The following is a 16,725-nucleotide window of genomic DNA, read 5'->3' as shown; positions in this document are numbered from 1 at the left end:
TGTGAGGGAACACCCCCCAAAAATCACATTTGGGCAACATTGGGGTTGGTCCCAATAAGGGTTTTTTGCCAAAAATGCGGGTCATAATCATGGCAACATATAGTCCGGCCCCCCACAACGTCTGAAGGACAGTGGACCGGCCCCCTGCTGAAAAAGTTTGCTGACCCCTGGTTTAATTCTTTGTTGTACGTCAGAGAGTTTAAAACCCACAGTGCTGTTTCAGGAGGCGGTATAGCCAACAATAAAAGGCTACATACATTTAAGGAACCCCCAAGAATCCTGGGAATTGTAGTTTACCCCTGGCAGAGCTACATTTCCCTTCACCTTTAGCAACCCACAGGCTTCTTTGGGGGAAACCCTGTTCATGTATGCAGGGGAAATGCTGAAAGCTAGTGTTACAGAAGAAAAGTGCTGAAACCTCACATATCTTCTACTCCTTCTGTGCTCCAAGAAAACTGCACCAAATGTGCATGTTAATGGGTAAAGAGTTCTGCCCTGAGAACAGTTCTGCTTTCAAGCTATGCCACAGAGCAGGTATAAACCTGACAATGCCCACCTCCTCCTTAGAAACGCCACTTTCCCCCTCTGCCCCACATTTTTTTTGTGTGTGGTAATGAGTCACCGGAATGTTGAAGGTGCCGAGTTTTAATTCTGACCCACGTGGCTGTAGCATTGGAGAGAAGAAAACGAGGCCATCTGCAAAGAACAAACTGTCCCGCGGCCCGTCTGCAGTGCAATGTTTTAAGAAATGCTGATGGACTTGTCCCTTCGCTGGTGTGCCAACTGTGTGTCGCAAGGAAGTATTGGGCAAGGTATTGTAAGGGACATCCAAATTATTTTGGAACGCAGGTGATGTCCTCAACCCAAATTGTTTTCATTAACATACTTGGGAGACGCTGTTCCAAAAGATAAAAGAGAAACCATTATTGCGTATGGTTTGTAGCAACAAGGATACGTTACGCCAAGTACTGGCGGGGTGGGAGGAGAAAGAAAGGGTGCCCTCAATTATGAAGTTATGGGAGTTTGAAACTCCAAGCAGGATACTTTGGGATAATGTAAGAGGGGAAAGAATGAGCCCTGTTTAATAATAATAATAATAATAATAATAATAATAATAATAATAATAACGCCCCGCCCATCTGGCTGAGTTTCTGGGCACCTTCCAGCACAAATAAAAACATAATGCCAAACATTAAAAACTTCCCAATATGGGGCTGCCTTCAGATGTCTTCTAAAAGTTTTGTAGTTCTTTACCTCCTTAAAATATGCTAGTGCTAACCCTTTTCCAGTTTTGCAAAGCCTGTAATTCACCAGAATTTAGACTGGTTCCTGTTTTTATTTTGCATTGATATGTGTTTTACCCCAGGCAATTCTCTCCCCCTTACTAATTTTATTAGAAGTATACACTTACACCTACACCCGTGTGTGTGTGTGTGTGTGTGTGTGTGTGTGCTTGCACACATAAGAACATAAGAACTTAAGAAAAGCATGCAGGATCAGGCCAATGGCCCATCTAGTCCAGCACTGTGTTCTTACTGCAGCCAGCGAGATACAGAGGGCAACTGCAGAGGGCAGAACATGGCTATCATAGCTAGTAATCACTGATAACCGTCTCCTCCACGAATTTATCCAATCCTCTTTTAAAGCCATCCCAGTTGGTGGCCCTGACTTGCCTCCTGGGGGAGCAAGTTCCATATACAGTGGTACCTCGGGTTACATACGGTTCAGGTTCCAGACACTTCAGGTTACAGACTCCGCTAACCCAGAAATAGTACCTCGGGTTAAGAACTGTACCTCAGGATGAGAACAGAAATCACGTGGTGGCAGTGGGAGGCCCCATTAGCTAAAGTGGTGCTTCAGGTTAAGAACATTTTCAGGTTAAGAACGGACCTCCAGAATGAATTAAGTTCTTAACCCAAGGTACCACTTTATACGTAAATATCTTTGTTAACTTATTTGTTAACTTTATTTGAAAGCAATAAAAAACGAAGTGCTCCTCTTTCCACCTGCCTTCTCTCCCCACACTCATCTCAGTTCCTCTCTGTGTTTATGCTCCAGGTCATGGGTCAGCAAACTTTTACAGCAGCGGGCCGGTCCACTGTCCCTCAGACCTTGTGGGGGGCTGGACTATATTTTGGGGAAATAAATGAACGAATTCCTGTGCCCCACAAATAACCCAGAGATGCATTTTAAATAAAAGGACACATTCTACTCATGTAAAAACACGCTGATTCCCGGGCCGTCTGTGGGCCGGATTGAGAAAGCGATTGGGCCGGATCCGGCTCCCGGGCCTTAGTTTGACTACTCATGCTCCAGGTGTTTCTGCCCCCACCCCCATGCAAATCCCCTTGTTCTCTTTATGGCTCATTGGAAAAACCAGTCCGGACAAAAAGTTTTCCGAGACTGTTGAGGGAATTCCCCTATGATGCAAATGAAGCTGGCGAAGAGGAGATCAAAGAGCCCTTTTCCAGAGGTGTAGCCCTGTCCTAAAGAGGGCACGCCCATACTTATTTCTCATTCCGTTCCCAGATCTCAGGCCAGAACCTGGGCACATTTCTGTCCCCAGCTCAGCCGCCTCCATCACACTCTGCTCCTTCCTCACGTTTTCCAGAGGCTCAGCTCTCCAGTCACATAGAATCAGAGAACTTGAAGAGACCCCCCCAGGATCACTGCCCCTGTCACCTTACTTAGAATTCCATAAGCTCTGAATATAAGAGGAAAGGAGGATATTATTCGTGGCTGCATGCCCACCAGACTGTGGAAGAGCATTCAAAGCATAGCCACACACACACCCTGCAAAAAAAAATACAGTGGTACCTCGGGTTAAGTACTTAATTCGTTCCAGAGGTCCGTACTTAACCTGAAACTGTTCCTAACCTGAAGCACCACTTTAGCTAATGGCGCCTCCTGCTGCTGCTGCGCCGCCAGAGCATGATTTCTGTTCTCATCCTGAAGCAAAGTTCTTAACCCGAGGTAATATTTCTGGGTTAGCGGAGTCTGTAACCTGAAGCGTATGTAACCTGAGGTACCACTGTAGTTTATTCTTCACAGACCTTTAATTCCCAGCACCCTTAACAAACTACAGTCCCCAAGTTTCTTTGTAGGGGACAAAGATATGCTTTAAATGTCAGCCTCAGACCCTGGAAAAATGCCACATATAAAAAGCTTCCTGTCTTTTCCAGCCCCACATTCCATAATCTCTAGCTTTTTAGCGACGTAAACATTCCCAGCAATGTTCAAGGTGCTGTAAAAGGGGGGGGGGGACTTGAATGATTCAGCCTGAATTTTTCGGTTCCTTGGACCAGTTACATCTGGCTTTGACTTCTGCCTGCCCTCTCCTCCTTCAGTAGCTCAGGCCGGGCTATAATTAACCTCACCAGTTTCCACGTGGGCCAAATTCCCCAGAGGTCAACACTCCAGCTACGGGTTCTTCATAGGCTAAGGAAAGCCCCCCCTGCCTGGACAGGCCCAACAGGTGAGAGACTTGAGTTTGGGACCCCGCAGGACGGTTACTGAGCAACTCAGCAATGCCGGGAGTATTTAGGAAGAGCTTTATTGTGGGGCGAGGGGGAGGGTTAGCTGTGGGGGGGGGTGGACTGTCCTATGGGGTTTGGATATATGCACACTGCCTTTTCGCCAATTAAGCTTTCAAGAAAGGCAGGTGTCTTAACCGCATCTCAGCCTAAGGTTTTGCAACTTAAGCGCCTACGGCAGTTTTCTAAGAATGTACCAGGTGCGAAAGCACAACACAAACGGACATCCAGCCCTCCTCCTCGCAAACTGAGTCATACAACACACTCATGCATGCACAACACATTACAGCAACACAGGTATGTCCCTGAGGAGACACCACAAAAATGCCGCACTGGCTAGAACATTGTGATCACTCTGGCTCCCAAGAAATTTGCACACAACTTCACCGCATGTTTTCCGATTCGGATCACGCACACATCACGCAAGTGCAACATGCACACTCTTTGCAGCTGTATTTAAAGCACACATGCTTTTTATGCATCATCTACATAACACCCACCCACCCACACCGCCAAAGGTTTTCCAATGTTAACTGCAGGGAAAATGAGGGTGCTAGAAGGCAGGCTGGCAGCAGGGCTAGTTTCCCCTTCCTTTCTCCTTTTCCAGCCATTCTTCTCATTTGGGAGAGAGACACATGGTGATTGAGAGAAGTGGACAATCCTGCCATGTTACCGGTGTCAAAATAGATTCAGTTTTACACTGAGGCAGCTTTGGTCCACAACACTGTGTTGGGAGGCAACCACCTCAGGTTCAAGGATGGGTTTCAGGGGGCTCAGCAGTTTAATAATAATAATAATAATAATAATAATAATAATAATAATAATAATAATTTATTTATACCCTGCCCATCTGGCTGGGTTTCCCCAGCCACTCTGGGCGGCTTCCAACAGAACACTAAAGTACAATAACCTATTAAACATTAAAAGCTTCCCTAAACAGGGCTGCCTTCAGGTGTCTTCTAAAAGTCTGGTACTGTAGTTGTTTTTCTCTTGGACATCTGGTGGGAGGGCATTCCACAGGGCGGGTGCCACTACCAAGAAGGCCCTCTGCCTGTTTCCCTGTAACTTGGCTTCTCACAGTGAGGGAACTGCCAGAAGGCCCTCGGCGCTGGATCTCAGTGTCCAGGCTGAACAATGGGGGTGGAGACGCTCCTTCAGGTATACAGGACCGAGGTTGTTTAGGGCTTTAAAGGCTCCTGGCTGTAGTTTTCTATTAGAGAACAAAGCTGTGAGGCCTGGCCTGCTTCTCCATTAGTAGCTTGTTGCCTCAGGTGCAGTGGAGAATACCGGTTTTGCCAATATTGAAATAGTAGTCAGTTGTGCCAGTTCAATTAGATTCTCCACATGGAACAGTACAGATGCCATTTTATCCTTCACCTCAGGCAGCAAAATGTCTCAGTGAGGAGACACGGGACACATTCAAACCATAGATATAAAGCAGGGGTGCCATTTACAGGGGCCGTGGGTCTCCTCCCAATATATTTAAGAAGATTTGGGATCCGTCCCCCCAAATCCCGTGGAAATCCTCAAAAGGACATGCCAGGATGAAGATGCTTGGCCCTGTCGTGTCCTTTTGAGGATCGTCAAAGGGACGCATGGGGCTAAGCATCTATGTTCCGCACATTCCTTTCACAAAGCTAAGGCAGCTGGTGGTGGGTTGGTGAGGGATGGCGGGCTGAGTTGGCCTGGCCAGGTTGGGGGGGTGTGCCACACGTGTGACGTCATGCATGTGCAACGGGCCCCCACAATGTTGGGTGCAACTTGGCGCCTATGATATAAAGCACAACGGCATCACTTTAGACAGTCATGGCTTCCCTGTCATTGTCCCCACAGAATCCTGGGAGATGTGGCTTGTTAAGTGTGTTGAGAGTTTGTTAGGAGAGCCCTATACGCTTCCCAGAGCCACAATTCCCAGAGTGCTTTAACAATCAGTACAGGGAACTATGGAGCCTGCCCGCTGATTTTCCTGCAGAGCCCAGAGCCTCCATGGAGGTAGGGAAGGGCTTGAAGAAGCCAAGTGGGGAGATGGAACCAGAGGTGAGAGTGAATGAATGGGAGGGTTTGGTTTTGCTACCTAAAAACCAGACGCTGCCTTTGCAAATGGGATCCGACTCACCCACCCGGAGTGTGCGTTTGCAACCCCAACCTTGCCGCAACATGAATGAGTCTCGCAAGTGAGCATGCTGCACCTCTTCTTTAAAAGCTTAGTGGGTGGAGCATGGAGAATAGTTTCCGTCCATTTCTGAACTTCTTGCTTGCTCTTGAACTCCTGAACCATGACTCCCGAGTCTAGTGTCTGCTGCTATTATTTCTCTGAACTTATAGACAAGTAAGATCCTCTGTTTGGGGGCAGGACCCAGGACAGTTAAGGGCACCGGGAACTGTAGCTCCATGAGGGGGTAAACTACAATTCCCAGGATTCTTTGCGAGGAATGTGCTTGGTGTGTACGCAGCCTTAGACAACAATTTTAGAATATTCTGCACTCGAAATCTTTTTTATTCTTTGGTGTGAAATATTATCATGGTTGCAGCTGTCGGGAAAAGAAGCTCTGTCACCACACAAGCAATTGCAGTGTGGACTGTGGTAGTGTTTTAAATTTGGGTTACTTGAGGGCGTGTTTGGGATGTAGCTGTGCGTCTCCGTCTCCAGTTCTACGGCATTCCTTCACCTTCAGAACGTTCTTCCTGGTGTTTAGTCGGAATCTCCACGAAGCCCATGGTTTGGGTTGGACTCCCTCAGAAGGTGTGGTGGACTCCCCCTTCATTGGAGGTTAGATGGCCACCTGTCTTGGATACTCTAGCTGAGATCCCTGCATTGCAGGGGGCTGGACTGGATGACCCTCAAGGGTCCCTTCCCTTCTGCTGTTCTATGATTCCCCGGTGCTGCATTGCCTTATGATTTCCATTCCTTCTCTTCCCCCAGGCCAGTCTTCTTTTCAAGAGGCGATGTCATGCACCGGCAACCCCTCAGAGGGCGCTGTGGGGCAGCAGCTGGAGCTGCGGAATGAGGGCCACGCCGATGGGTTCTTTGCTGTGGCTCAGCAGCTGAGAGAACAGCGCCATCTCGTGGACGTGGTTGTCACCCTGGGCCTAAGGGATTATGACGCCCACAGCGCTATCCTTGCTGCAGTGAGCTCAGTCTTCCGGCAACGCTTGGAATGTGGGGAGCACGGCACGGTGGAGCTGGATGGCGTGACCACGCCATGCGGCTGGGAGGCCATCTTGAATTTTGCCTACACTGGGGAGCTGGAGGCCACACCGGAGAAGGCTGGGGAGATCTTGGATGCCGCGGAGGCCCTGGGCGTCCCTCGCATGGCCGAGATTTGCAAGGCAGTGTTGATTGGGATAGAGGCAGAGGACAGACTGAGTCCAGAGGATGAGAAATGGGAGACACTGCGGGGCCTGGAAGAGCTTTATGAGAAAGGCATCGGCTGGGACCTGGAGCTTAAAGCTGAGGAAGATATCTATCAAGGTGAACAAGGCAAAGCTTGAGGGGAAGCCCCACATACTAATAGGAAAGGGATCTGTGAGGTGGGATGGAATGGGAAGGCTAGATGTTTTGGGTTGGGGACTATAGGTTTCTAACTGAGATATGGCTGTTGGGTCCCCTGATCTCATCTTCCCTCCTTCCAGTTCACCGACTAGCCTTGGCCTGCGGCTGCGAGTTCTTCCACGGCATGTTCACCAGTGGCATGAAGGAATCCCGCCAGGCGGACGCCCCTCTCTGCACACGCTTCACCTCAACTGATCTGGGCCTGGTCATCTCCTTCGTCTACTCGGGAACACTGGCAGGCGGATGGGACAACCTCTTTGATGCTGCCCAGGCTGCCCTCCAGTATCAGGTCTCCGGCATCTTGGAACTCTGCCTGGATTTTTTCCGCCACAAGCTGACTCCCGAATCCAGCTTGGATGTCCTCTCTTTCGCATGTGCCTACGGCCTTCATGATCTGGAAAGCGCCGCCGAGAACTTTGTGCTGAGGAACTTTGCTCACGTCACGAGGACGCCCAAGTTCCTGGACCTTCCGGCCAGCCAGCTTGTGCACTTCCTCAGCTCTGATGCCCTCTATATCCTCAATGAATTGGAGGCCTTCCAAGGAGCCGTCCGATGGCTGGAAGCTGACCGGGAAGGACGGATGGACCGTGCAGAGCAAGTCCTACGTTGCATCAGGTTCCCTCTGATGTCCACCCGGGAGCTCAAACAGGTTCGCGCGGTAGAAATGATGGCCTCCCCAGGCAAGCTCTATAGCCTCATGGTCGAGTCCTTAGCTAGCATCCCGCCAGGCCCTTCCAAGCTGGAGCAACTCCCTTGCCGGGTGAGGTACCCAGAGAAGGTGATTGCCATCAGCGGAGGAGATACGCTGGCAAAGAATATGGCCACTCGCAGCCCTAGCCGGGACTTATGGTTCGCCCACCGGTTCATTAGCAGCATCGGATTGGTCAAGCAGGTTGAGTGGCGTCGTCTTGGGGAGCTCCCAGAGGGGGCACGCTTCCGGCATGCTGTGGCAGTCAAGGACAACGTGATGTACATCTTTGGTGGAAAGGACTACTATGGGACCAGGGACACCATGTGCTCAGTGTTCAAGTGAGACGAGGATTCTTGCCTTTGGAATTAGAGTGGGTGAGAGGGAAAGAACCAGGTTGCAAGTTCCGTGATGTGAGAAGAGTTGTGGGTGGGGCATGGGAAGGATAAACAGGTCTTCAGAATCAGTATTTCAGCTGGGAGATCATCAGTACAGTTGCGTAGGCCAGAGTGGAGGTGGATGTTTGGAAAAGTAGTCTATTGAACAGGGTGATAAGGGGGTGAAAGAGGGGTGGGGGCAAAAGCAGGTGTCAGAGAAGGTGTGCAGCAGTCAGAATGTCCATAACTGGTGCTGGCCTGACCTGCAGAGTTTTATAGGGCTCTCTAGCCAATCAGGGCTGGGAGCCAATCAAAGCCCGGTACACAGGCAGTGAGAAAGATTAGAAGATCCCCTTGCGTCTCAGTCCTGATTGGCTGCAGCTTCCACCACCACCAGCAGCCCCATTAGGTTTTGGCCCATCCCTGGGTTCCAGTAACATACGCCCTGGATGTTAGTAATTGACTGGCTCAAGAGAATGAAAAATAGATTGTTGGTGTGCTGCCCTTCTAGCAATCCATTGCTCTCTGATCAGGTTCCTCAAACAGGAAGGGACATGTTGCCTTTGGCAGCATTTGGCTGTCCAGAAATTTGACATGAATGTTCTAAAGCCACTGTGGAAAAGGTGGAAAGATGTGAAGGACAGACAACATAATGAGGGATGCTTCTGAACCTTTAATTTTAGGAACAGATTCAGAGTTGCGGGGATGTGGGGTTGCTTCCAAGCGCCATCTTTGTTCCCTGACACTCCCCTCTTGCAGGTTCGACCCTCTCTGTGGGAGTTGGGAGCGGTTGGCCGACATGACAAGTCACCGGAGCTATTTCCAGGTGCTCTACCAGGATGGCTTTTTCTATGCCCTGGGAGGCAGCTCCAACGATGCCTACTGCCTGGATACAGTGGAGTGCTATGACCCCCAGACCAATGCCTGGAGGTGAGGAATTGTGTGTTGGCGGGGGGGCTTTGTCAAACCTCACCTGGAGTCCAGTATCGGGTGCAGCATTTTCATCTGCATATAGACACATGGAACGGGTTCAGAGGAGGGTAACCATCAGGAAAACAAGTCCAAGAGTGAAGGAACTGGATAAATTTTAACCCGGGGAGTAAAAGACTGAGGTGGGACCCAGATAACAAATGATTTTGGGTGTGTGTGTGAGAGAGAGTGACAAAGTAAAATATTGAAACGAGGAACACAAGTTTCTCAGGAGCACAAAAAATGACAACAATAGTGCCTGTACATTTTTCCTTAATTTTCAGGTTGTACAGATGCTAGAAACTTAGGATACACTTTTAAAGTGGCATCACATCACTTTACACAGTTGTGGCTTACCCTAAGAAACTCTGGGAATTGTAGTTTCCTAGAGAAGTTAGACTGGCTCGCTCCTTGCGTTCTTCCGCCAGCCGATGAAGACCTTCATATTCCAACACGCTTTGGGGAACTGACTGTTTCTGAGGAAAGGGCTGGCACTGTGATGCTCCTATTGTTGCTGCGGTCGGGGGACCACCTCTTGCCATTATGAATGCCATGGTTTAACTATGTGTTGTGTGAATAATATACATTTCCTCCCTGTTCCTTCCCACTAGGCCATGTGAACCTCTGCCCGCTCCGCTCTGTGGCCATGCAGCCTGCATCCTAGACGGAGTCATCTACGTCTCCGGGGGCAGTGACGGCTCGTGCCGCTGCCAGTCCTCCCTGATCCAGTACCGTCCGGGCGCAGCACCCATCCCGCTGGCCATGATGCGAGAGGAGCGCGCAGGCCACAACATGGAAGCTATGAGTGGGCACCTCTATGTGGCGGGAGGCCTGCGATGGCGGGATGGACACGGGGGCTACGCCGACCAGCTGGCCTGCGAAGTGTACAGCCCGGGCCTGGACGTGTGGGCCGCTCTTGCCCCTCTGCCACAGGCCCACGTCATCGCCGCCTCCGCCGTCTTGGACGGAGAGCTCTACATCATGGGAGGCTACAGCCACAACACCTATCGTGACACCCACTTGATCCACTGCTACAACCCGACCCATGACCGCTGGGTGAGCGTCGGGACGCTGCCTCAGGCTTACGCAGACCTCAAGGCCTGCATCTTAGAAGTTCCTCCTTCTCTGAGGAGCAAACAGCCTTCGCCCTTAGATACGGCTAGTGTGGAGATCCCTGCTGATTCTTCGACAGAGTTGCCGTATCAGTACTCCTGAGACGCCTCCCCAGTTTTCTGTGGAATCAGCTGCACAGCTTTAATAGGGGCAGAAACTCTAGGAATGGTTCGCACATGCACGCGTGATTTCTCTGTGCTTATGCATCAGGGACAGGGGGAGCTGGCAGTCCTTTGCACATTAACTGGACTCCGGCTCCCATTAACAGTAGCCAGCATGGCCAGGTGTTGAGGATTATAAGAGCCGTAGCCTAAAAGGACCGCTAATGGTTGCCAGGGTACCCACCTTCTATAGTGCTTGCAAAAAGTCCCAGTGATTATCCCCTCAAAAAACCCCCAACAAGGTACAACAGAAAGTTCTGTCTCCCTGCTCAACTTGTGGCTGAGCTTCTCTTACATTGAACGAACCCCTTAAATGTGCTCACATTTCATTGGATGCTGAGACTTGACACCCAACCTCTGTTCTGAACTGAGCGGTGCAAAGAGCTTCCCTCTCAGAGTGACTGTGACGGTGGCTGGTGTAGGTGATGCGGCAGCCATTTTGGGTCATCTCACCTGCCTCATGGCCCCAAAGAGGTTGGCAATACCTCGTTCCCACACCCCTGCTGTATACTTCAGGGACTAGAGGACCCTCAAGGTCCCCTCCAGCTCTACTGTCCTATGATTCTATGTGATACACATGACTCACTTGAAAAAAACATTGCAAGGGAGGCAATGTGAGAATTCTGCCTGAGGTGTTAATACCGTTTGATGCTGCAGTTACCAAGAAATAACCATGACTTGTGTGAACCAGCTTGGTGCTTCTAATGGAACCACACCAAGCAAAAACCAAAGGGCAGCAGTGTTGTTTTTAAACCACCGCTGTATTTCCACTACGCTTTGTTAAAGCTGCATCTGTTGAATTTCTGCCTGTTGTGCAGCTGTTAAAAAGGCAAGCACTTCTGTGAGGAACAAGCAGAGAGGCAAAATGCTGTGGGCGAGGGTGGGGTTTCCCCCACTTCCTTCAATGTGATGAAGTTATCAGAAGGAAGAGTTGAATTCTTCAGTCTTGATTGGGGTGGAATATTTTTGACTGGCAGGCCTTGAACTCTGTTAACACCCCTTGCTTGACTGCCTGGAGGAGAAAGAGGGTAATATTAAGATTCAATGCTGCATCGACTTAGGCCCTGCCTACTGTTGCCCCTTCAGAAGAGAATGCAGCCCACCCTCTGAGAAAAGCTCACCACTCCCTGTGCTAGATAGGGTTCAATGCAAGAGCTTTTCTATTAAGCGATGACTTACAAAATGATGTTTTACATAACAATTAAGCTGCCCATTATTTAGCCTATAACACATGTTATCGTAGGCGGTGTTTTGCTTGTTTTAAAAAATACGGCTGTGATTAATCCTGCTCTTGAGGCACATTACTTCACTTTCCCATTGGGGTTGCCAGCTTTTCTTCCTGGATTTTATAATGCTATTGCAAGGACCTTGCCAGATTTTCAAACAGGCCACTGCAGTTTTAAAGGCAGTCTGCAGACAATGCTTGTGTTCCTGCTGGTGGAAACCTTAACCTGCTGATTCATGCATATCAAACATCTGCTAAAGGGCCACCCTCTGCTATACATTTAAAGCAATATCATACCACTTTAAACGGGTCAGGGTTTCTCCCAAAGAATCCTCTGAAGTTTTCTCAGTGAGCCACTACATAGATACATTTATCAGTGAATTGTTACATTTGGTATTGTGCAGCAAAGGCCCTTTGAATAGACAGGAAGAAACTGTGATGAAGTGTTTTGTGGGGACAAATCACAAAAGTCACAAAAGTGATTGTGCTGATTTTGGTAGTGGGCTGCATGTGCATGATATCTGCTGGAGGGGCAACCCCCCCAACCTATACATAAATTCCTGCAACAAAGGCTGCTTTGTATTGATGAGATGAGAGTTTGTTTCAGATTAGACTGAATAAATAAATGAGTTTACCCTGCGAAAGCAAGCTCACACCTCTCATTGAGTCTGTATACATACCACTTAAGGGACATATGTAAGAGGCTTGTTTATATTTTGGCAATGTTTTCGCCAAACGTAGCTGCATTGTTGCATACTTTATGGATGTCCCACAATCATTATTGTTGTTATTATTATTATTATTTTATAAAGTAGCTGTTTTTCTGTGCTACAAATCAAGCACTGCTAGGAGTTTTTTCTTTCTTTTTGTTTTCTAATGCATTACTTATCAATAAAAAAGCGGTGTGGTGTAATTTTTTATTCTGAAAGTGTGGCCCAGAGAAAAAGTGTGGGGAACTGTATACTATAATACGATTGAGGGGGAGGGGGCTCTCAAGTAAAGCTTCATGCCTCTGATACCTCACCCCCCCCCCCAATTCTTTAATTGTGGGCTTAATTTTACAGGGCTCTCTTCCAATCAAGGTCTGATTATGTCCCTTTGCTACTGACCTCTCCACACCTAACAAAGACTTAAAAAAAAAAAGTTGGGGAAGAGGGGTTATTGGGCTGTTTTTGTTTTTATTATGTATTTTGTGTTTTTATATGGTGATTTTCTGTTGTAACCACCCTGACACCTGGGGGTACAAGGCTGTATACAAATTATTATTATTAATAATAATATAGCAACCCATGAGTTATATTAATTGGCATTTGATTTTATAGTCATAACTGATTCATTTTTTAAAATTATTTTTTGTATCCCATCTTTGTGCACTGCATGGACGCTCTTGCAGTCGAGTGATTTATAAACAAAACGACTAAGTCGAAGCTGGAGCCAGGACTCCCGTTTCCTCCCTTTCCAACTCCTTGAATGGTGAGTGCGCTCTCCGGATTCAAGAGCCAGGACTCCTGGGTTCTTCTCGTGCAACATGAACTCTAACGGGTTAAAAGCCGTGGCGCACCAGAGAGGTCAGGCTTCCCGGGTTTCCTCGCCCAAAGCCTCTTTCTGAAACGTGACGCCTTATAAGCCACCAACCGGGATCGCCTCCATTCTCCGGGGGCTCTAGCGCGGACGCGTGGAACAAATCCGGTGACTTGGACACCTGGGTCCCTCCGGAGGTGCGTGGGATTTTGCTGCCGGGAGGGAGGCAGGGAGGGAGACGCTTCTTGGGCGCAGTCCAGGCTCCGCCTAGGCGGTGCTTACGCCGGCTGTGGTTTCTCTGCTTGAGCTTCCGCGTCCGGGAAGGGCTGGCTGGAGGCGTGCAGGCGACTCGGTTTTCTGGGGTGGGTGAGCACCGACCTCTCCAAGAAAACCGATAAAACAGGCTCTGTTGGTGGGGCTGACCTCCCACCCCGTACCTCTCCAAAGGCGGTTAGGGGGTGGCGCCGGCTAATTTTTCAAGGAAAGAGGCTGTAGGTTGCAGCAGAGGCGGACCTCGCCTTGAGAGTCCTTTTGCAAATTTCGCAGAAGAGGGGGGGGGGGGAAATCCCTGATAGGAGGAAAGAGAAAGAGAAAGATTGTGGAATGCGAGAAAGAGAAAGATTGTGATCAGCTCAGGTGGGTGGTATATAATAATAATAATAATAATAATAATAATAATAATAATAATAATAAATCTAAATGGAGGGAGGAAGCAGCTTATAGAGGTGACTCTTTGGCCAACCTGTACCGAATTTGCAAGCCTGAATGAATTCGGGTGGAATTGGTTTCCTGCATCGCGCGCAAACCATGGTTTCTGGTTGCCGACTGGCAAGCGGCGATAAGGGGCTGCTGGGGGGTGTGTGTGGCTACTGTGCCTTTAACATTCATTAACTTAAAGCTTCTGCGAGCGATGGGTGTGGCTCAGTGGTAGCGTTGGACATGTATAGGTTGCCAGGTTCAGTTGCACGTACCGTATATCTGCTTTGGGGCTGGGAGAGAGAGAGAGATCACTGCATGAAACCCGGAAGAGTCGCTGCAGGTCAGTGTATGCATTCCTGAGCCAGAGATGGACCCAGTGGTCTGGCTTTGGTATATATGGCAGTTCCCTATGGATGTTTGCCCAACGCGTTTGTTTGTTGAATGAGCAGAATAGGAGATAGGGGAGGGAGTTTCATTGTGGCGGGCGCCAACGCTGCAGGGAAATACAGGAACTGAAAGCAGGAACCGAGAGACAGTGGCTTCAGATAAACATGGGAATTAATTCAATTAACCAGGAGGCAGGAAGAGCCTGGGGGTTGTGGCTGGGGGTGGTTGTGCAAGGCTTTGTGACTCACTGAACATTTGGATAGGGTGGAATGCTGTGGGTGCAGCTATGAGTGGCAGGGTGGGTGGGGCCTGCCTGGGCCTTTGGACTTCTAGGGAATCTTCCAACTTCATTTCCTCAAATTTTCTGCTTTTCAAAAAAAAATAAGTTATTTTCACCATGGTGCCACAAGGGGCTGCTGTGCTAAAAGGATGCATAACCCTAAACCTGGGGTCTTTTACACCCTAAGTGTTGAAAGGATACCACCCCACAACTGCAACATTTCTCACTGAAAGCTTGCGTGAAGTATTTCCTCAGATCCATTGAGACCCGACAACATTAGGAGAGCCATAGGTTTCTCATTCCCGGCTGAAACCCAGCAATGTTTGCTTAAAGAAGTGGCAGTATGGGGGCCTAAGAAACACTTCATTAAAACACCAGCGTGTTAAATTCACACTAACGGATGCCTAGTTTGTTCATTAACTTGTGCAGCTGATTTGCGGGAAGCTTTCTAGGTGCTATGTGCAACGTGAAGGTACAAAGGTAAAAACACAGGAATTGGTAAGGGACCTCAGTGGTCATCTTAGCCCATGCAGGTATCCCACTGCTACAGCAGCCTTGATAAGGTGACCAGCCAGCCTTTTAATAAAAACTTTTGAGCAGCCACTGCAAATCTTGCCACTCTTACCCGCCACAAATCTGTTGAAGAGTTGCACAGCAAATATGATTTTGCTTTATCATTGCCATCGAGTATCCTGCTTAACACATGCAGAATAAACTTTCCCTTGGTTCTGAATGCCAAGAACAGGGTAATAAACAATGATAATGATCTTCCACTTACTGAGCACCAGAGATGCTGTTCTGCAAGAATTTTACGCCCCTCTAAGTATTCTGAAGGCATCGTCTGGAATTGCAAAGCCATGAAAACAATTACAAATCCAATACAGGTACTGAGTGGGCTGAAGATCTCCACTTAAGACAGCTGGTTAAAAAAGAAATTATTTTAAATACAATAAAGTTCCTGTCTAATAAATAATGGTGGGGTGGTGGTGGTTTTCCAACAAGTAGGTGCCACTACACCAAAGGCCCGATTATGACATAGTGTGGAGTTGGTCCTCCTGAGGTCGTTGCATGTAGCACAGCCTTCTCCTGCAGAATAATAATAATAATAATAATAATAATAATAATAATTTATTATTTAAACCCTGCCCATCTGGCTGGGTTTCCCCAACCACTCTGGGCGGCTTCCAACAAAAGATTAAAAATGCATTAAGAGTGTAGCATTCAGCTGGTTTTATAAGGGATGAGAGGCTCTTTCAGGTACCCTGCTCTCAAATCTGCATAGGGCTTGTTCGCGTTGAGTTCCAAAGTCTATTCTTTCTCTTTGCAGACGTCCAAGCACCCAGCGGCCTTCCCAGTGAAGTCCATGGATTCCTCTGCCTCCCTCTTTGGGGAGAAGCCCTTGCTTCATGCTTGCGCCCCTGCTTCTCTCACCCTTCCAAAGCTGGAGGAAGTCCAGGCCCGACTCTTGCAGCCCATTACCCCGTCTGCTTCATGGCTAGCCTCGCTGAAGCCCCTCAGTGCCCAGAGCCAGGTCGTGGCGGGCTCCTTGACAACGCCAAATCCTCTGGATTTCAAATGGCTCGACTCAGTCCTTGAGCAGACACAGGTAAGCATGGCTGTGGTAATGCTACTAGCAATAACACCACCAACAATAATTATTTCACAAAATTTGGTTTATTTGGATGCATGTCTGATCCATGATGGGGTTAATGGTCAAAGCCCTCCCCACCCAAAGAATCCTGGGAAAGACAGTTTCATGACCATGCTAGAAAAGGAGGTTTTTTCACAAAATGATAATTCTTAGGTGTGCTCAGAAGCGGAAGCCACAAGGCGTCGTCACTGGGAGTTGATTCAAATGGAGCTGGGGTTTCTTTCCCTTTTCCCCCTTTGGGTGCTCCCAGATGGGTGGGTGTTGTGGGATCAGTTCAGTTCCTGCACATCTCTAATGTGGGTGGGGAGATTTTGATGCAGGGAAAATGTTTCGACATTTCAAAAGTAGCGTAGTACCAGGAAATAGGCCCTATGTGATACACCTGAATGTGTAGATCTGCGCTGCTGGCCAGTGTGCCGCTGCTGCTATACCTCCTTTCCTTCCCCAGTGTACTGTCCCCAGCCAAGGGAAGTGAGAGTTGTATGGCAGATGTAAAGGCAAATGGGATTCTGCTTGGCGTTAAGCTTTTTCATGTGTTACGCTGAACACAGGTGCAGGCTGTCTATAT

At 48.6% G+C, this 16,725-nt stretch overlaps 2 protein-coding genes across 5 annotated transcripts in view; both read left to right on the top strand.

The window, feature by feature from the left end:
• The first annotated feature begins 3,384 nt into the window (after positions 1-3,384).
• Positions 3,385-12,199, top strand: KLHL33 (kelch like family member 33). 2 transcript variants are annotated; one of them, XM_083584167.1, is made up of 5 exons: positions 3,385-3,475; positions 6,457-7,005; positions 7,167-8,115; positions 8,911-9,081; positions 9,732-12,199. In XM_083584167.1, the coding sequence occupies exons 2-5, from the start codon at positions 6,480-6,482 to the stop codon at positions 10,333-10,335; spliced, it is 2,250 nt and encodes a 749-aa protein (XP_083440293.1). In that variant the 5' UTR covers positions 3,385-3,475; positions 6,457-6,479; the 3' UTR covers positions 10,336-12,199. The 2 variants fall into 2 exon arrangements, with proteins under 2 accessions (XP_083440293.1, XP_083440294.1); XM_083584168.1 differs by lacking the exon at positions 3,385-3,475 and adding an exon at positions 5,476-5,570 and having other exon boundaries at positions 9,732-11,948.
• Positions 12,200-15,869: 3,670 nt separating this feature from the next.
• The window catches only part of TEP1 (telomerase associated protein 1), a gene marked incomplete at its 5' end in the record, with an annotated part of 49,077 nt that continues 48,221 nt past the window's right edge, over positions 15,870-16,725 (top strand). For all 3 annotated transcript variants that reach the window (XM_083584125.1, XM_083584124.1, XM_083584123.1), the window contains one exon: positions 15,870-16,112. In XM_083584125.1, coding sequence (XP_083440251.1) covers positions 15,870-16,112 — 243 coding nt within the window. The remainder of the gene's footprint in view (positions 16,113-16,725) is intronic.

This window comes from Podarcis filfolensis, assembly GCF_964270895.1.
Source record: "Podarcis filfolensis genome assembly, chromosome: 13".
In the NCBI taxonomy this organism is placed as follows: domain Eukaryota; kingdom Metazoa; phylum Chordata; class Lepidosauria; order Squamata; family Lacertidae; genus Podarcis; species Podarcis filfolensis.
Note: the sequence above shows the minus strand (reverse complement) of the source record. Positions and strands in the feature narration are given on the sequence as shown.